The sequence below is a fragment of the Nannobrachium achirus genome (genome assembly GCF_963921795.1).
Source record: "Nannobrachium achirus genome assembly, chromosome: 20".
In the NCBI taxonomy this organism is placed as follows: Eukaryota; Metazoa; Chordata; class Actinopteri; order Myctophiformes; family Myctophidae; genus Nannobrachium; species Nannobrachium achirus.
Window position 1 is genome coordinate 49409529 of NC_137827.1, and position 21306 is coordinate 49430834.

General features: G+C 41.6%; 1 protein-coding gene across 1 annotated transcript in view; it reads left to right on the plus strand.

Annotated features, from left to right (window-relative positions):
* Window positions 1–21306, plus strand: part of exoc3l4 (exocyst complex component 3-like 4) — a 34690-nt gene that overhangs the window by 1970 nt on the left and 11414 nt on the right. Inside the window, exons 2-11 of the mRNA XM_080751218.1 lie at window positions 1156–1434; window positions 2845–2970; window positions 7313–7528; window positions 9081–9720; window positions 11048–11165; window positions 12216–12371; window positions 13181–13281; window positions 14281–14382; window positions 18922–19045; window positions 19577–19699. Of these exons, the coding sequence (XP_080607344.1) occupies window positions 1158–1434; window positions 2845–2970; window positions 7313–7528; window positions 9081–9720; window positions 11048–11165; window positions 12216–12371; window positions 13181–13281; window positions 14281–14382; window positions 18922–19045; window positions 19577–19699 (1983 nt within the window). The 5' untranslated portion in view covers window positions 1156–1157. The remainder of the gene's footprint in view (window positions 1–1155; window positions 1435–2844; window positions 2971–7312; window positions 7529–9080; window positions 9721–11047; window positions 11166–12215; window positions 12372–13180; window positions 13282–14280; window positions 14383–18921; window positions 19046–19576; window positions 19700–21306) is intronic.

Consider the following 21306-nt stretch of genomic DNA (forward strand, 5'->3'; position numbering starts at 1 on the left):
ATTTTATGGCAAGCTAGAGCAACTCTGTTGCCCAAACAGTGTGTTGGGAGTAGGACCCATTTGTTCGTCGCTGACAGATTTTTATGGGTCCCTTTGTTTTTTGTTTCCTACATTTAAAAAAAAATATATTATTATTCAAAGCATTAAAAAAAAAACATTACCAAAAATGATTTGTTTTGTGCCCTGGATCTCCTGATGATCTTTCAGTAATTTAATGGAGAAAACAATTAAGAATTTCCATAAATTAGAACACAAATGTTTAAGAAGTAGTGAAAATGACCAATCTACAAGCTTACAACGTGGTGCGAAGCTAAAAGGTTTGGGAACCATGGACTAGATCATATTATTTCCCCAACTATGTCTGTCTGTCTATTATGTATTATGTTATGTATTCTTAACACAGCACAGCTGTAAATGTAAAACAGAAGGTATGATTAGAAAGAAGAAGAGAAAAAAAATCTCATAGTCATATTCACAGTTCTACTGATATGGAGGTTGGTGATATTGCTTTCAGACAGACCGAAAGTGATAGAAGATATCGAATGAAACTGAGTCCATATCATTGATACTGTTTATTCAGGTTGATCTTAAGATAAATGTGAATGTGAATCTAATCTTAATCTGTTTACTGAGCCTTACCCCTGTGGGAGTTTAAATCATGTGTAGTTCCTCATGATTTTCACTTGAAAGATTAATGGCGAACCAATCCCAGTAACCTAACCCATAGCAGCCTACTTACTGTAAATGACTGACAACAACAGGACCTTACATTAAACAGTGCAATGCTGTGCCAGTTCCCATGGGTCTTAGCTTTTATACTTTTATTACAGGGCAAAAATGTTCTCTGCCGCTTTGGCCCTTTTCACTTTTCACTCTGAATACTTTATCTGTGTTTAGTGTGTGACACACCCAGCCAGTCACGCTCTTTACCCCAAAGCCACGCTGTTGTCAGTAAACAACATGTGTTCCTTGGCCGGCCTGTTCCTGCTGACAAGGGGGACGACAAGCCTAAACCCTAAACACAATAATGTATGTGTCTCTCTCTCACCTTGGCAAAACACACTGCTGCTTTCCTCTGGGTAGAGACCTGACTTATCAATGCTCTTTCCGTCACGGCCTGCGGCCTTCGATAATTTAATTCTTGTGAAATGGCAGGAATGGAGGCAGCCGCTGACACAGACGACAACGCCAACAATGGCCATTGTGTCGACGAGGAGGACGGGCTGTCCGTCTCCTCACCTGCGGAAGGGAAACGGCCGGACGGAGCCGCCAAGCAGGGGATCTTTAAGACGTTTCGGGAGAGCATCAGGGAAAAGAAGAGCTCCTTTTCGTCTAATAGCAAAGGGGCAAAGGTCAAGCCCAGTGTGGACATGGCAGCGGCCGGCAGTGACTCCACCATCGCCATGACAACACTGCATGTACCTCCGTCACCCAGTGAGTACACATTACCACTGGTGGAAAAAGCACTCACATTTTTTGAGATTTTTTAAAACTATCAATACTGCAATGTAGCAATACTCTGTTACGAGTATATCTGTTATGTCCGGAATTCAAAATTTACTGGAGTAAAAGTACAAAAGTGTTGGTATGAAAATGTACTCAAGAACCAAAAGTAGAAAGTATTCATTGTGCACAATGTCCCGTTTCACAAGTTCAAAATGTATAAAAAAATCATTTGAAAATAGTCGATCTATATGCTCACAATGTGTTGCATCGCGACACATTGTGAGCTTGTATATGTGCTATTTTCTAATGGCCGAAAAAGAAAAAAAAAAGAAAATGAGACCACTGCAGATTCAAATTACAAAATCATGTTCATGTTTTTTGGGTGTGGAAGACAGAATACATAAAATATACAAAAGTAAGTAGACATTCACAAATGACTCCCTCAACTTGTCCTAACTTATCAACAGTTTCAGACCGAGTAAACGATTTCATGAAGTCATACATACTAACTACTTGAAAAGTATCTGAAAGAAGGACAGGAAAAAAGTTTCCTCTAGTTAATATTACACGTTTTTGACATGGTGCAAAGTAAAATCTGCTGTGAAGTCAGCTTCGGAGGCAGGTCGTGAGTCGTGACCTCCACAAGGTCATGGGAACAGGAAGCCACGGCGAGATTTGAGCGGTGCTGTCGCTGTTGTACTGTAGGCAGCAAATGGATTATCCAACCCACCTGGCTTTAAAGGGCTAGTGTTACACAAGCTGGAGGTTTATAAATCAGGACATATTGTATAATTATGTGCTTAATATATTTCTTTCGTAATGATTATTCTATCGATTTATATTTTTTTAAATTAACTGAACAATCGAGGAGCCTGTTATTTTAGATTTATTTAACAAATCGATTAACCACTTAAAACTTACATTTATTATTTTACAAGTCATCACACAATGGTGTCATGAAGAAGTTGTGAAAATAGCCGCCTGCAATGCGTGGTGAGCTTGTAGATAGGCTATTTTCAGGGTTAAAGTGTTCGATACAGTAGCTTGCGTAGCATGGGAGTGTATCTTGACTGTATCAAGATACAATTGACTGCACTTGACTGCACTTGACTGTATCATAGACAGTCAAGTGCACATGGACGTGAGACTCGTGAGTGCATGGTTGCCTGTGGACTCACTGCAAGCTGCCGTGAAATGCACAGCGTCGATGACCTCATGTTCGTACTAGGCGGGTGCACCGTATGGACAGACAGGGCGCAAAACAAATGCAGATCATAAGGCATAGAGCTGGAGATGACCAGGGCTCTGGTCCCCATTTCACTACCATATCATTTTACAGCTTTCTCTTTCATATCTCTATATTTCTATCTTTCTCTGCTGCATTTCTCTTTGACTCAGGTTTGAGCACTGGGTCTGCTATGGTCTCTCCCCTGAAGAACATGGGTGGTTTGTTCCATAAGAAAGAGGAGAATGGACCAGAAGGCTCCCCGCCAGCCAATAAGAAACTACTGTCACATTCTAAAGGTATAATAATAACAGACCAATTAGACTACACTGTCTTGAATTCATGTCCTGTCGCAGCCTGCTTAGAGAAGTTTATAAGGGACATACCGGTAATATCATATTGTGATTTGTGACTATGTTGGTTGTTGGAATACACCTGGTGCTTTTCTTTAGGTTCATAATAGTAGCTTTCTCATAAGAAAGGAATCACACATGTTGTGTTTTATTAGAGGAATGTTTTATTTTTATTTTATTTTTCTCTCCTTCAGCCTATGCTTTGGATTCTGCCAATGGTTTTCAATGGGAATGGAGTGTTTTCTGTGTTTAAGTCGTTATATTACTTTTATTCACAAACGTGTTTGGAGGGGAATAGCCTTTTGATACAGTATGTTTGGTATCCCACAGTGCAACATTCTGTGATAGTAGTGGGGAAGCTCAAATATGTCTGGAAAATAGTAGGGATGTCCTGATCACATTTTCTTTGCCTTCAGTCCCGTTCCGAGTCAATTCATACTGGGTATAAGTACATTTAAACAATAAGGCAATTTTGTTTAAATGCTTTACACGAAACAGTAATGGTATTGAAATATGTTTTAGCTAATACAAGATAAAGGAAAATGGTGTTCTAGACTCATCTCAAAACACTCAGATTAAAGATGTTAGTCAAGGTTTGACTGCTGTGATTTACCATGAGAACATTTAATCACACAAAACATGTCTGTTCTCAAATCTACACAGCTAAAGTTCTTTGCCAATGCAATGGTAGAGATGATCACTATGGTTGGGGAAAAATAGCAAAATAAGGTCCAAGTCTAAATGCCTTGTATAGACATACTGTACACATTCTGAATCTAGCCGCTGCAAAACAGTAAACTCACATTTCTGCCTCGCTGCCAAAAGCTGTACGTAGGTGACGTCCATTTTCGACACCTACCGTACTGTACATGCTTTGCTCACAATGTTTTTTTTCTTTGTGACCAAATTTGTATTAATTTTCAATATTTCAGTGGAAAGAAACAGCCCCCTTTTCACAACATATTTGGGCAGTGAATACATTCATTTTGGACATTATGCAGGGCACAGATGTTGGTAAGAAAACCAAAAACAAGAAAAATACATCCACAGATCACGTCCTGCCGTTATGTTTGTGTGCAGGGCCATCCTTTCTCCACTTTCTCCTTCTTCCCTCCCCCTGAAACCCGCCCTCCCCCTGGTTCCAACATGACACAACCTACGAGACGTTACAATGAATTGATTGCGACCGTCAGGTCGCAGTTACTACCAAAACCTCGACAGGCTGTCTGTCCGTCAGTCTGTCAGTCTGTCAGTCTGTCCGTCACGTCACACTTTTCCCCAACTCATATCTCCACCACCGTTGCTCCAATCCATGCCAAACTTTGCACACACACTCCTTGCCTGCCAACCCACAACCTCCACCCGTCCCGGGACCCCCGGAGCTCCAGGGACCAGGGACCCCCTGTCGCTGCCGCCAAAAAGTGCTAAAATGACCAATGACCACCCCAACGGGGCTGTTCACGGGGGAATTCCCAGGGACCACCGACTCCTGGTGCTCTAGAATGGATGCAAAAGTGGTTGCACCCCTAGTGGAGGACCCCCGCCATTGCAGCGCACATAAAATGCCGTAACTCGGGCTAGGAGTGACCGGGAGAGCCGGGGCCGGTACCCACGCACCCGCCTCGGCGGTGTTATAGAAAAATATTAATATCCAGTCAGGGTGAAGTCAAACATTTATTGAAGATTTCAGCAACAGAGAAACAGCATACACAGCATCAGAGAGCTCTGGCCTCCCGGCCAGAGCTTTGCCCTGTTGGGCAGAAGACTTCCTGAAGTGTCATATGGGACACCTCTTATACACCAAGGTGCTCTCCCTAGATGGAGAGAGAATCTAAACAGCTATACTAAGTACCATACAGTATATAATAAGGCTGACTGGTTAAGTTGCAATGACCATGTATAGGTTCACTTAGTACAGGTTTTATGCTGACACAGAGTGAAGTAGTGGGGGAGAGAACTCAGCTGTTAGAGTGACAGCTGCAGGTACATCTACATGAGTAAGTAGCCTTGTGAGAGATTTAGACTATACATACACATATTGCACATTTGTAATACATTTGTTACACTATAAATATTTCTACCACATTCCATCCTTTTTTTTTGTGAATGAATAATCTATTCATTTACATACAACAGGATATTTATAGAGTGCCAAATCAATAGACATTTCAGACAATTACATGTTGAGCTATACCTTACAGAATAGTAGATCTGCTTGTTTGGGTTTGAGAGGTTTCTCTCGTTTTTAAGGGTTGTCTGAATTAAACATAGCATCACGTGGAATTGCAATAGTGCAATTCGCTACATGGAATCTTGCCACATGGAATTTAGTCCTCACGTACAAGTGTTTTCAACAGAACTACCCTTCTAAACATTTCTAGAATTTAGTCATATAGTAGTATTATTTAGTAATATATTGGTCTAGAATTTAGTAAATGTGGATCCATATTTGTTTGTACTTTGAAATTCTGTTTTCCAAAATCAAGAGCCCGCATGTCCACTCCCATCTGACTCAGTCTTTCTTGACTCCAGTCACCATGCAGAGCTGCTGACAACTCGTATGTTGAAACACCAGAATTTAGACCATAAAAACAAATATTCTCACATTAGTGGCAAATGCCTTGTTGACTCATATTTTAGATATCAACTTTTAGCTAATATTCTGTTTAACCTGAATTTCTCAGGTGAAACCTTTTACAACAATTATGCTCTTATTCATGACAGAGATAAAAGGAACAAGTCCCATGACGTCTTACATCTGCTGCGTAACTCCGTCTGACGTCAGAAGGCAAATCTATAGGACTTGTTAGATGCCTAATAATTTTGTCTAAAAGAGAACTTAATTGTGGTCCTATTTTTTTCCCTAAATGTTATTCCTATATAAATTACTCAGCTTAATATCAAACATATAGTTGTTGAAGTCTTCATGGCTCTTCTCTCCGTCTTCATTTGGCTTATGGCATGTGGCGGTTAGTGTCTCTGCTTCAGTGATCTCCTCTGGGCTGGTGGGGTCCAGCGTCCAGTGGCTCTCACACCGCATGTGTGTCTCCTTGGCTTGGTATCCTGCTGTGGCAAAAGTCTGTTGTTGTTCGACGTGGTGTCGATTCCGTCACCTCTGCTGTCAATCTGTGTGATTTGGTGGTAGGCTTGCTTTCCTTGTTAGTGAACAGCAAGCTTCCCTCATCCGCCCCCAAACACCCATGTCCCACACACATAAACCTACATATACAAAATGAAAAGATTAATCTGTCTATTATCCCCCACTTCTTCTCTTCCCAGAATAGCTGGCAGGGGGGATGGAAGGGGGGCAGGTGCAGAGGGGTCGCGTGTGTGTGTGTGAGTGAGACAGACCATAATACTGAAACAGGAATACATTTGGGGTTTTACAAGTTAGTATGTATCAAAGTAAGTATTCAAAATGTAGAGTTTCAGGGTGCTCAATCAATAATGTGAAATTGGTAATTAATGATGGCCTTTTTACGATAGCCGTCAACATGAATCTGTCCCATATAGCGCCACCATCAGGCCCATTTTTTTCAAACGCATTTTTGGACACTGCTCCTACAGATTTTGCCCTAAAATCACACAAATCGGTACACAGTATGTCTACACTCATGTCATCAACATGGATCTGTCCCATATAGCGCCACCATCAGGCCAATTTTTTTAAACACATTTTTGGACACTGCTCCTACAGATTTTGCCCTAAAATCACGCAAATCGGTACACAGTATGTCTACACTCATGTCATCAACATGGATCTGTCCCATATAGCGCCACCATCAGGCCGACTTTTTCAAACACATTTTTGGACACTGCCCCTACAGATTTGGCCCTAAAATTACGCAAATCGGTACACAGTATGTCTACACTCATGTCATCAACATGGATCTGTCCCATATATTTTTTCAAACACATTTTTTGGACACTGCTCCTACACATTTTGCCCTAAAATCACGCTGCGACCTGACGGTCGCTTATCTCCCGATTAGGGAGTCTTACTGGTAATTTATATCATTGTCTATAAAAGGCTTATGGTGGCAAAAAACAAAAACACAAAATACCTTGTTTCACAGTTCATAATTGTGCCTTGATCCTTTCTATAGCAAGTGTGAGTGCATCAATAGATTTTTGCTCACAATGTTGATGCTTCCACTGAAGCCCCTTTTAAACAGTTTCAAAAGTTAACATTACAAGCATGAGTGCAGTGCATAAACACATTATCATTATGTTGACGTTTTCCTCTGCGACACAACATTTACATGAATCCAATGCTGTTAATGTTTAGATGACTCCCTGATGAAGAAGGCTGCTTCCATTCGACGCAGCCTGCGATTCGGCAGCAAGAAGGACAAGGAGAAGAACATCAAAAAGTCTGACAACCAGGAGCATCTCCTCATGGTGTCTGAGGGCACAGCAGCGGAGGCGAAGGAAGACGTATCGATGTGGGAGGAGATTGAAGAGACGTACACGCTTCCGGAGATACCCCTCACACCACTGTCAGGTGAAACAGACATACACACTTCCAGAGATACCCCTCACACCACTGTCAGGTGAAACAGACATACACGCTTCCAGAGATACCCCTCACACCACTGTCAGGTGAAACAGACATACACGCTTCCAGAGATACCCCTCACACCACTGTCAGGTGAAACAGACATACACGCTTCCAGAGATACCCCTCACACCACTGTCAGGTGAAACAGACATACACACTTCCAGAGATACCCCTCACACCACTGTCAGGTGAAACAGACATACACGCTTCCAGAGATACCCCTCACACTAGGGCATTCACCAAATATTCGAATATTCGATTATCAAAGTCACTATTCAACGTTATTCACCGAAGTCGACTATTCGCTTATTTCAATAATTTTTTTATTGTTTTCTCTTTAAAAAATATATAGTTTATAAAGCTTGGCGAGATAGGAAGTCATAAGAATGAGTTGTCAATGCCCCTGGTGGATGAATTTGTTAATGCTCTATACCAGGGGTTCTCAATCCTTTTTAGGCCGTGACCCCCAAAATAAACATATTTGAACTGGGGACCCCCACCCTGACAAGCACTTGGAATTGTAGGTATTACATTTAATGTGACTCAGTTCCGCAGATAAATATTGTGAAAATAGCAGATCTACATGCTTGCAATGCCTCGCAACGCAAGGCGTTGTGAGCATGTAGATCGGCTATTTTCACAATGTTCGCCTCTTGCTTACTTAATATTTGACAGTTTGGCCAGTCCTGTCGAATATTCCACTATTCGAATACTTTGAGGTCGAATAATTCGAATACTAAAAATCACTATTCGTGAATGCCCTACCTCACACCACTGTCAGGTGAAACAGACATACTTTACACACTTCCGGAGATACCCCTCACACCACTGTCAGGTGAAACAGAGACAGACTGTAGGAAAGATCACATCATGTGAAAGGATTTACGCTTGTCCTTCAATTTCCCTATACCTAACCCAACACAAGCATTGTTAGGGCTCCTCGTGTAAGATATACAGTAAGCTCAAATTCATAATGACGAGGCATTTCAACCTTCATTTGTACCTTAACCTCATGTACCAGTTTCCTCTGTTTTCACAACAGAGATAATCAGGTATGGTATCTCATGACTAACGTAAATACATGTACCAGTCAGTGGCTTTACTCTTAATGGGGAATTTCGAACTATATTACTGTTTTACCGTGTTAATCTGATGTTATGATGTACAGTTTGATCGTTTAAATTTTTTTTTTCCATCGCATGTCCTTGGCAGCTCAGCGAACAGTGGGTAATTTACCTGCAGTGACAGCAAGCACAATAAATAAAGTTTTTGGTTACAAGTTCTAGTTTTTCCCCAACAGGAAATGATAAACTCTGTGCAATGAGAATGTTATTACATTTAATCTGTTTTAAGTCTGTCAGTAAAATAGTTGTCAAACTTCGTGGAGAAACCTTTCTCTCCACTCTCTCTTTTGTTTGTTCTCCTTCTCTCTGATACTCCTTGCTCCTATTTACTCTGTTCCTCTTTGGTCTCCTTCTCGTTTCTAACCATCCAGTGATGCAGATCAACCATCTGATAGACATGGAGGTCCTGGAGGAGGCTTATCTGAACCTCCTCTCCATGCGGCAGGAGTTCCAGCAGGAGCAAGGGAGTTGTGGCGGCGAGGAGGCTGTCTCTTCCGTGGAGCTTGCCAAGAAGGAGAAGGACCTCAGCCTCCTGTACGGAGCCCTGAAAGACAAAATCAAGACCATCGTGCGTGACTCCAACACCCTTCGCTCCAGGAACAAGGAGCTGCTGGTGCACGTGGCCCGCGTCATTCAGGAGGAGGAGAAGAGGGAGGGGGACCTTGGCGGTCTGGCGGCGGGGCACGGCGGCTTCTGGAGGGAGGCGTGGAGGGAGGCAGTGAGCGAAGGTGTGCAGGCCAAGTTGGGGAACGTTCCCTTGGACACGAGGGAGCAGAACGCCTCCTGGCTGGCCGTCCACCTGGGACTTCTGGGCAAGGCCATCCTGGAGGACCTGGAGTACGTGAAGAAGGACCTCCGGTGGTCATATCCGCGCAGCTTCAGTGTCTTCAGCACCTACGTGAGGTGTTACCACAGAGATGTTGGACAGCACCTGAAGAAGCTCCAACAGCAGGTAACAGAGTTGAAGGACTATTACGCTCTGCTGGACTGGATCATCAACCGCTACCAGAGGTCAGTGTCCTTTAGTGAACACATGCAGGGAACACCTTGGGAATGGAAGATTTTCCGAAATGTACAAACAAGGTCTAGGTCAAGGTTTATTAGCATGTCCCAAACTGGGCAATTCATATTACAGCAGATGATACGACTCTAAAAACGCAGCAAACCTACACAAACAAGAACATAGACATAGACATGGTATCCAGTAATAAAAAGCACACGTATAAGTGTACCAACAACGATCCTCCCTCCACCATAATTCTGGACAGCAGGCTACTTCCTCCTGCTTCCATTATTGATGGAATGGAAGCAGATATTCAGTAAATGAAAATTACAGTAGTACCTGTTGTTTTTAGTTGCAGGGGCCTCTAACCGTTGGCCGAAAGGCAAGAATTGATATTCAGGATTTTTATGGGATGAGAGCAGTCTGCTCTAATAGATGACGCTTTCTTCAGCACCTGCTCATCATATACAGTATATGACTCAGACAGAATTTTACCCCACAATCTTGCTAGCCTCTTCACAACCCTTTAAGTGCATTTTTCTGTCTAACACCAAGGTTTCCATACCAACATACTAACTTTCCAAAGTAAAGTATTTGTGCACCAGCTTGTTTTGGGATCCCTGTCTGTGGTGACAGGGTTTGGTGACCCATTGATGGTAGGTTTTGGTCTTTCCTGTGTAAATTTAAGCCTGTTTTAAAAATGTTAAAGAAGAAAGGAGGAGAGAGTTCTAAAAACATGTTTTGTCGAAGCTGAACCAAATTGTTTACACATATCCTGGATGCAGCCACGCCAGTGTAACATGGCTTTGTTGTGAAATGTATCTGAGAGGCAAGGCAAGGCAAGTCTGAACACTTTTGTTTACATACTGTAACTGTATATCTTGCTGGTACGTGCACACATACAGTAGACATCAAAGGGGGCTTGAGCCCCTGCCCTTTTATCCATCTATAAAAAGTGCCCTCTCCAGACCATGAATGCAGTTTTGTCTATGGTGGAAAAAATGCAAATGCCCTCTTTCCATGCCATAAGGCAAGCGAATTGCCTTGTCCAAACACTCTTATGTTGAAAGAATTGCCCTCTCTGTGTAGAAATCCATGCCGTTATCTCCAGTATTGACTTGATTATGCTTAGTTCAGTGTGGTATCAAGCACCGAAAATAGGAGGCCTGCTATTTTCGATATTTCCACCAAAAGGCCCTTTTAGAACTTTCAGCACCTGCCTCTCTAACATTCTCTGCACGTCCCTGGTATCTTGCATGACTCCAAGCCAGTGTGGCACCAAATGATGGATTGTTTTTAAAAGTATGTGAGAGGTGTGGAACTTTTCTCTGGCAGTGAGAGGATTGTGGGTAGCCCGTCCCTGCAGCCAGAGATGGAATCGGAGAGCACTTGCCTCTCCCTGGAGGATGGCTTCCTGGATCAGCTCAAAGACAGATACTGTCGCAGACTCCAGGTGAGAGGTTGTACAGTACAAGCACATGCATGCTAATTCATCTTTAACCACTTGAACCCCAGCACGCCTATTCTGGGTGGAACATTTGGCATAAAATAGCCATCTATAGCACTGGTTCCCAAACTTTTCAGGTCAAGACCCAAAAAAGAGATAAGACGTTTTCCCCGGCTCCCAAACTGGTGAAAACAGCAGATCTACAAGCTCACAACGTGTCGTTTCGTGCCGCGTTGTGAGCTTGTACATCGGCTATTTTCCCTACTTGTCAAACAGTTGTTTACTAATTTATGGAATTCTTTGATTTTTCTTTGATTCATGAATTTTTATGTAGGAAACCCACAAATGTCCCAGAGGGTTTGGTAACTAGTGATCTATATACTCAGGGGTTTTCAAAGTGGGTGACGGGGCACCCCGGGGTGCCGCGACAGCAGTCCAGGGGTGCCGCGAGATCATTTGATAATATTTGGAATTTATTTGGACACTTGAAAAAAATATTATTTTGTATAATTTCAAACTTGAAGTACAAAGTTATTTTCAGTCAGTTCTAACTAAAATGGTTATTATCTCAACGTTTTCCTCGCAACATCACTAAAATACCGTCACTGTCGGGCAGAAACCTTGTATCTCCAAGTTTCAAATGTGTGCGTCTTTTGCCCTGCTTCATCATACAAGACTGTCGCACAAAACTAGCGAAAACAGCCGATCTGAGGCGTTGTGTGCTTGTAGATCTGTTGTTTTCACTAGTTTAGTACATTTTATAGATGATAAATACAAAATGAACGGTTTTGAACATACAAGGTTTCCACCCGACAACGACGATATGCTATGGGGTGCCTCGGATTCAAAAAATATTTATGGGGTGCCCTGAGACAAAAAAGTTTGGGAACCCCAGATCTATAGGCTCACAACACTACCTAACACGTTGTCAGTAGAGCCTGGCATCAGTCAAGCTCTACTGACAAGTAACATGACACAGTGTGTTTTCTTACTAAGGCTATGTTCCTGAGAGTTTTAGATCTTTATACCGTCTCCTTCCTCACATGCATCTGTTAGGAGGACATGCATTCAGCACTGGGCAAAATGATAGACCTGGAATATGAGGAGTTTTGGAAGGACAGGACGCCACTGCGTAGTAATGACACTAGTGACAGGCCGCCGGATAACAAGGACAACTTCCTATGCTCCCAGTTCCCCATGGATATCTGGACGGTACGCTACTGTTGATTCTGTTCTCATATGTTTATGTATGCATGTGAATACACCCAAATGGCGCCAGGGGTCATCAATATGCCCGTACACGGACAAATGTGTCTGTGGCAAAGACTTGTCGTTGTCCTTGGCAATTCCTAGATTTTCTGTTTTACACACCATTGTAATGTTCTTATTTTTATCATAAGACTCCAGATTTTCTTCAGAATACAGTATGTAGGCCTCTATGACCCACGACACAATATGACATTAGGAGTCCACTAGTACTAGTGGATCTCAAATATTTTTTAGCAAGATCTCCCATAACTCTGAGAGCGTACACATGGTACCAAATGGATTTGGTAAGGGTCCATTTGGTACCATTTGTACACTCGCAGAGTTACATACCAGTTATGGTCATTCAGGGCTTGCTCTTCATGTGTTTCTGGTAATATTATTGTCCACTCATTTTGTATATCCATGAAAAAAAAAATGTCCACCACAAGCCAGCATGGAGATGATGACCCCTGTACATCATTATTGATCAGCATCAGACCGTCTATTAGCCAAATAGAATCAGAATGATCTAATCTCCATTGTTCTAATTACTAATCGTTAATGCATTATTTATATACCAATAATGTTTTCATTTCCGATTTTCTGTGATCCTCACTGTTGTACAGGGCTAGTTGTTCAGCAGCCTATGTCACAGTGTAATGTGGTTATATAGCCACTTGGGGGCAACAAAGATGCTTAAATACTTTACCTAGTCTTCATCCTACACAGGTCCTGACATTATTACATTATTAAGCAACACATTCTTTCTGCAGACTGTGAAGAGCAATTTAACAAACTCCAGAAAAATTGATGAACAGCTGGAAATGAAAGTAGGCTATTCCTGCTTCGAAGAGTTGAAACACTTTCCAAAGAGGTATGTACAGCTACAGCACCACAAAAGTAGACTTTCACTGTTTATAGTTTACAGGAGTATTGTAATAGATAGGTGCCATAGCAGAGAGGGCCATAGACACTACGCCCAGCTAAGGGGCATGGGTGCTGCTGGGTGATGCAATAAAAGTAATTTCCCCTCCCTGGAATCTGAGAATACTCTTGTCTTTAAATTCCCAAAGGCAAAGAGACAAACTGAATAGTGCTACTGTAGTTTTCGTCAGACACGAGACAGTCAGTTGACAATAAAAGATGATGGTTAAACGGCAGAAAACAGGAAATTTCGATTTCCAAACTAAAAACCACATGATTGTTGGCTTTTGTTTTGGGCAACGAGAAAGTTGACTCCTCCTTTAGTTGATGAGTAATACTGTTTTCACTGTACATTATATTGAAGAGCTGTGTTCCTTTATTGTGTCCATTTGAGACAGATTGTCATCATTAAAGAATTGGCATGAATACATTTTATGAACAATGTTTGACTTTTTTCTTTTGCAGGGCAAGTTATAAGAAATACATATTTAATTGCAAACCATAAAAAATGCTCAAGATTGTTCCAAAAAAAGTTTGAAAAGATCTACAAGCTCACAACATGTCACATAGTGACGCTTTGTGAGTAACCAGTAACTAAAGTTTTCAAACAAATGTAGTGGAGTAAAAGTACTATATTTGGATCCGGGATGGAGTGGAGTAATTATACGTAAAAGTATTGGAAATACTCAAGTAAAGTACTTTACACCACTGTTTTTCTTTTTTTAAAGATTTGTTTTTGGGCTTTTTATGCCTTTATTTGATAGGATAGTAGACTGACAGGAAATGGGGAGAGACATGGGGAATGACATGTGGCAAAGGTCGTCCGGATCGGGAATTGAAACGGCGACGCCAGCAGGCATCATAGCCTAGTATGTGGTATGCGCCTTGACCACTAGGCCAGCGGGCGCCCCACTTTACACCACTGTTGATGAATGTATTCAATGTGTAGGTTCGAGGCAGAGTTCAGACGCTGCTGCAGCTGTGGCGATGTCCCCACTCCTCTCTGGACTGAATACCAGATAGCATACATCAACAGCTTCATCACTTTAAAGTAAGTGTCTCAACCAGTGTTGATTTCGTCGACTAAAACTATGACGAAAAATGTTTGTCGACTGCGTTTTTTTCACTGACGAAAACGAAATAAAAACGAAATAAAAACTAAGCTGTGATGACTAAAACTAAGACTAGATATATTGAAAATTTCGTCAACAAAATAAAAACTAGACTAAAACGTTAGGGAGGGACTAGTGGAGAAGAGTAATTTTATGTTTGGTTGCTGTCAGGTGTTGCGTGCAGATCTACAAGCTCACAACGCGTCGCGCTGCGACGTGTTGTGAGCTTGTAGATCGGCTATTTTCAGCATGCAACCAAATGTAAAATCAGTCATTACGATGTCATCAAGGCCTGCCAAAATACATTTTAGTTGACTAAATCAACTGTAGATTTAGTCAACTAAAATCTCATGATATTTAGACGACTAAAATTTGACTAAAACTAAAACTTTTCAGGTGCCTAAATTATGACTAAAACTAAATGACATTTTATTAAAAAGACTATGAATAAAACTAAATCAAAATTTGCTGTCAAAAACAACACTGGTCTCAACCACCTGGCCAGGTTCATCGTATGACCTTTTTTTTTTTCTTTTTTCTTTAACGAGATCAGTATTGGCAATTACGTATGTTGTTGTCCACATTAATGACATCATGCTCAACACACACAGGATACAAATATGCATTTTTTCCCCTTTTGTTTCGACATATCATTCCAGAATACCTCAGAGGTAACAACACTGTAAAGCATTGTAAAGCCATGTGTTTTGAGCTGATTATTTGACTGTTTTTGAATTTGAATCCTGAAAAGCTACAGTTTTAGAGATATGAGGTTTCCACCCGACAGAGACAATACCATCTAAAAAAGTTACATTTGTTTTTTTTATAGATTTGCTTATACAGTTGACTACGTTTTCCAGATTGATTTCAATATTTTTCCCCCAAACTATCCGTCAAAACATTGGTCATTGGTGGGCAAGGGTTCTCCAAAGTCAGGATCTGCATTGGAATCCAAAATAATTCTATTTCCAGATATTTTTGCCTCCTCTGTGGCCGTCCCCACCCCCACCCTCGGAACGAACTCCCCAAACCCGTCAGAGATTCCCCCTCCCTCACTACATTCAAAACCCATCTGTTTACAATTGCCTTCCCCAGTTGACCTTGTATCAACTCTTGTTATTGTCTTATTGTTCTCTTATTGCACTTTCCTATCTTATTTTTCCCCCCTAATAAAGTTGTTGCTGTTACCTACCCTCTCCCCCTAGCCCCCCTCACACTTGTAAAGCAACTTTGCGTACTCAGAAAAGCAATATATAAATTCCAGATAATATTATTATACTGTACAAGGAATTTCGTCCTCTTTGTTTGGTGCATTACAATACACTGAATTAACAATATAGAAAGTAATACATTACTAATGCACATTACTCAGTAACTATTTACTCATTATGATTATAAACGAAAACAATGAATGTACTGTAATAGTGCATTGAGTGAGACAAATGCGTTGAAGGGCTTAGATACAGTTTACAGTTTAGGCATTTTAATTCCAAAGCCACTTACAATAAGCTGGTATAATATAATAAGCAAGATAATATGTCAGTACATCAACAACAATACAACAAATGCATAGATAAAAGTTATATCAACACAAGCTACATTCATCAATTCTACTAAACACACTTCTACTTCAGTACCAACAATAGACAGAAAACTAACTTAAGGAGTTACAGCTCTTGGGTCAGAAATCAAATGAACAAGCTCAACACAACTTATCTTCGACTGGGTTGTGTATCTGAAGTGCACAGAGCTGTGTCTATTTCAGAGTCAGTCCCTTGAGAGGGAAACCCCCGCAGCGTGGCACTGTAGTGGGTCACGTGCTTTAAGGGAAACGGGGCTGTGTATGTGAAATGCTTTTACTGTCTATGACTCAGAGAAAGGGAACGCAAACACTATAAACCTGCCCTATGGGCTCTGTCAGTTTAGAATAAAAAGCAGATGTCATGTGCACTTGCAGGGAACCACCACTTTGTTTGCTACATGTCATTATTGCGACCGTAAGGTCGCAGTTTAGTATGAAAACCTCCACCGGCCGTCCGTCGGTCACACGTGCGGTCGACCGCACGTCACACGTGCGGTCGACGTGTGATGAGGTCACGATGAGTCATCTATGCCCAAATATAGATTTCTAGGTCAGATGGCCCATAGAGTTTGTGATGTCAAACCTAGTTAATAGTATAAACATATATTATTGCGACCGTAGGTGGCAGATTAGTATGTGAACGGTCACAGCTTGTCCATATGTATGTATGTATCTCTGTCACGCCTGACACTGTGGTTCTACTATGGGTTTGTCGCTCTGACATCACGCTCTGATGTCACTGTGATGTCAGTGGAACCACTCTTAACAGAATGGGTTTGCCGCTCTGACATCACACTCTGGCTTCGCTGTGATGTCACACTAACAGGATCCCTTTATGCCCTACATGGAGTTCCCTGATGTCATCAATATTAAGTCCATATGTAACAGGACCTCATTTGGGAATGCCCGTATATGGAGTCCACATCGGCCACAAAACCATCTAACAGAATCCATACAGTATATGGCCAAGACAGATGGTCAAGACAGCCCATATCTGTGTGGCTGGTTCTACAGACAGGGATCTCCATGTATGGGCATAAAAGGATTAGATGTCAAAGGACTTTCACTTAATGAATAACTGAGTAAGCATGTTTGGGCTCTCACAGCATATTTCCATATACAGTACAGTACATGGATCTCCATATATGGGTATCAGGGGTCTGCATATATGGGTAACTGGTCTGATATACATCACTGGCCAGATGGCCAAGAATTGGCGCGACCTTGTCGCCCTGAGGCGTCTTACTAGTGTTAAATACTATGAAAAGCTCCACCGGCTGTCTGTCAGTCAGTCAGTCTATCCGCCATGTCACATCAAACTTTTGGCCCTACTCTTATCTCCGGCACTGTTGCCCCTATCCATGCCAAACTTTGCACACACACTCCTTGGCTGCCAAACCACAACATCCGCCCCTGATTTCTCACATGCCCCTCTTCTAGCGCCACCATGAGGTTGCCGACCTGACGGTCGCTTATGTCCCGATTAGGGAATCATACTGGTGTTAATATGTATTCTCCACTTGTGTACATTTGCCTTTAGATTAATTGTGACTAAGCAATACAATATAATATACGTCATCTGTCTCACAAGACACTTTGACCGCGACAACAGCCTCAGAACATATTCCACTTCACATTTAAAAAGAACAAAACACATTCCTGGTGGGGATCTGTCAGCACTTAACTCCACCATGCTGGGTTGCATAGCTTGGCTGTGTACGTCATGGGTTGCAGACAGTCACCAAGATACGAGCACTTCTAATTTGGGGTTGATTGATGGCTGTTGTGTTCCTGTTATGGCATTTTTTGTAAGAAATAAGGCCCTTCCACAATTGTATTCCCCGAAAATTATTCCCTGCGAGAACGAAAATAGCTTTATGGCTTTCTGTCGTTTAGAGGCTCAATGTGTGTTTACAATTTTTGCTGGAGTATACTACATCCCTGAGTTATGGTGTTTTTTTTGTAAAATAAACTTTGGAAGACATAATGTCTACTGTTTTGTATGAGTGTTTAACAAAGTATTTAGTAGTAGTAGTAACAAAAAGTGTGTTTTGCAGAAAATCTACTTAGCCAGAAATGGGCGAGACCTATATATATGTGGCATTGGGTCAGGATCCAAGGAATCCAGGGGGAAACGTTTTTTGATCGTACAAGTCACAAACTACGGCTACGGTTCGAGAGTTGTGTGCCAAAACATAAAGTGGCCTGGTATAGCGTCACCATGAGGCAGAAGAGAATGTTTTCAGTTGGAGTGTCTTCCTTGGCCTGCTGGAAGAGTGCATACAATGTTTGTTTGTGTTTGCCCAAAGTGTGTTTGCCCATGTCCTAAAGTCTCAAAGAGTGGGCACTAAAAGTGCCAACTAGGAATGTATGTTCAAATATCTATCTATTTATTATGGGGGGAACTTTAAAGGTGATACACCATGAAATTTCACTTTTCCTATTTTAAAACCTTTTTTGGGGTCCCACTAGCACCTTCTATCCTCACAAAGTCCCATTTCTGACCGTTGTGTCTTTCTCTGGTTTTGGGAAGGTGGAGGTTAAAAGCATCCCACGGGTTCTCGAAACAGGCTGTCCAGATTTGCTGCCGTCGCTGACGGCATCGACGGCCGTTTAAAAAAAAAATCAAACGATTTTGAGGGGGGGGGGGGGGGGGGGGGATTTTATTTAAGTAAAATGTTCATATCATTCAATATCTCTAAAATACACTGGATGAATTATGTAAAAGTGTCCATTAATCATTTGTCTACCATAGACCTCAGAAACCACATCTTGTTTTATGTGCTGTCAAACATTTTGTTTGAGAAGTCTTCTGATCTTCTAGTAAACTGAACATATCAACATGTCACCCTCAATCACCTCAGACCTTACATTTCCCCTGTTTCTCTTTCCCCAGAGAGTACATGGATAACTACAGGGACACCAGTCCAGATCAAGCAGACAATTTTAACAAAGAGGTTGACTGGCTCATAGGGTGCCTGGGCCAAGGTCTGGAGGAGCAGTACAAGAATGATGTCAAGGTAGGTTGAAGAACAGTTTACTGCTTATTCCTCTAATCATTTTCTCATCCTCTGAACCTGAAACCTGGTTCTGTGGGCAAATGTCTGGAAACCGGCAATCTAAGAGCAATAACTATATCGTCGTTGTCGGGTGAAAACCTTGTATGTCCAAAACCGTTCGTTTTGCATTTTTCATTTTAAAAATGATTTAAACTAGTGAAAACAGCCGATCTACAAGCACACAACGCCTCGCGGTGCGAGGCGTTGTGTGCTTGTAGATCTGCTGTTTTCACTACTTTTGTGCGACGGCCATATGATGAAGCAGGGCTTTACTTTGTGAAATTTCAAACTTGGAGATACAAGGTTTCCACTCGACAACGACGATATGCTTTGCCGTTTGCATTCCTTGAATGTCGTAACAGGTGTGTTGTCATTCGCTTACTCTTAACATCTTAAACCATTTCAGCCGCCACAGAAAAAAGTTCCAAGTTCAAAGAACTTTAAGATGCTTGAGGGTTACAGACGCTGTGTGCTAATCACTGTGTTTTTCAGATCTACCAGAGGAGGATGATGACCAGGAAGTGGCTCACCAATGATGATGACTTCCAACAGCTTTATAAGCGAACAGAGACTCTTTCCCAGAACTGTGCTCTCATGAGACCTCCTTATGTACAGGTGAGGAACACTGTGAAATAATAATATTGATAATGGGCCAAACGTTGATATGTCAATGTTACATTATGTGTAAACCTCTTCACCAAGTGCTTCCATATTTCCTCACATCTTTACTTACTGAAATTAGACACATGAATAAAGAGTTTTGGGAGAATTGTTCCCTTTACAATATTAAAAAATGCAATGAAATTAAGAATGTTTTCAACATCTCAGTGTTAAAGTTTTTTTTTCTTTTTTTTTTCTTCGCTTTCCTAAGCCAATTATTTTAGGAGACTCTTTGTGTCTCCATAAGGAACAAAGCTGGCTCTTTGTGTCTTCTGGTCATCAAATTATTGGCTTAGGAATGCGACAAAAACAACAAATATATCCATGAATTTAAGTCTCCACGGGGTGAGTAATCAATAGAATGTTTTTGGGTGAACTATCCCTTTAAGGCGATGAACAAGAGAAACTAGGTGCTCAAAGGAGGTAACGGCAAAGTTTAAACCGTGTAGTGGGTGCTACTAGGATCAGTGGGATAAAACTTGAACAAAAGAGGACAGATCCGAGCACCTCATATATGCCCTGATGAAGACCCAGAGAGGTCGAAACATGTTGGCTTTTATTATTATGAAATAAAGTACCCAGTTTTTACGCCCGCTCTCCTCCTTTTTTATCCCTTTAAGGCTTTCACATTTTCATTATCTTATCAGAGAGTTTATTGCGGTATGTTTTTCAACTCCTTGAGGGAAGACTTGGCAGGATACAGTCCTCGCCAATTACACTATATCATTTATGTACTGCGTGGGCTTCCAGAGAAGGATCCTTACGCAAGGCCTGAACATGCAGAGCAGGAAATGACTTTTATGGCCCCTTTGACACAATTCCCGGTAATTCCCAAGCCTGCCAGCCAACTTTCACTAATTTAACTTGATACAATAGCTGATGAATTCCCCAGCTTACCAGCCAACCTTCGCTAATTCGTCATTGAGATTGGTTGAGAAAGCCAGTGATAGTTCTGTTAGTGATTGCCTGTCACTGGTGGTTTTGTGTCCCACCAAGTCTTAACTACAGTACTTACATCCTGGTAGGGTGGAAAACCATCCCAAAGACCTGGATCGGGAATAGAGTTCAGGTCAGGTTCGGGTTTTTAGTACTCATGTGTTTTAGCAAAGAAATAAAAAAGAAAAATACTGAGCTGTTGACTCCCTCTTTGTCTTCATCAAATGATATTTAGTCTGTGGTATAAATTGTGTTGAGATTGCATGGATCAGTCGTTTGGATGCCATAGAAGTCACCATGTCTTCTATGGAAACATGTGGCATGCTGAAAATAGACTAGTCTCTAGAACAGGGGTCTTCAACGTTTTCAGCCCAAGGACCCCTTAGTTGAGAGAGAGATGAAGCAGGGACCCCCACAACCTTTTCATAGATTCCATATAGTTTCATCGTTTGACAGCACAATCGTCAGTGTATTTTGGATTCATGTCAATTTGTGTTTTCAGATATTTAACCACTTGAGCCGTCATTACCTAATAAACTTGACATTTTACTCTGTATTAGTCTGCTCTTTTTCCCCTCTAAACCAAACTCTTCGACGAAAATAGCCGATCTAAAAGGTTGTGAGAT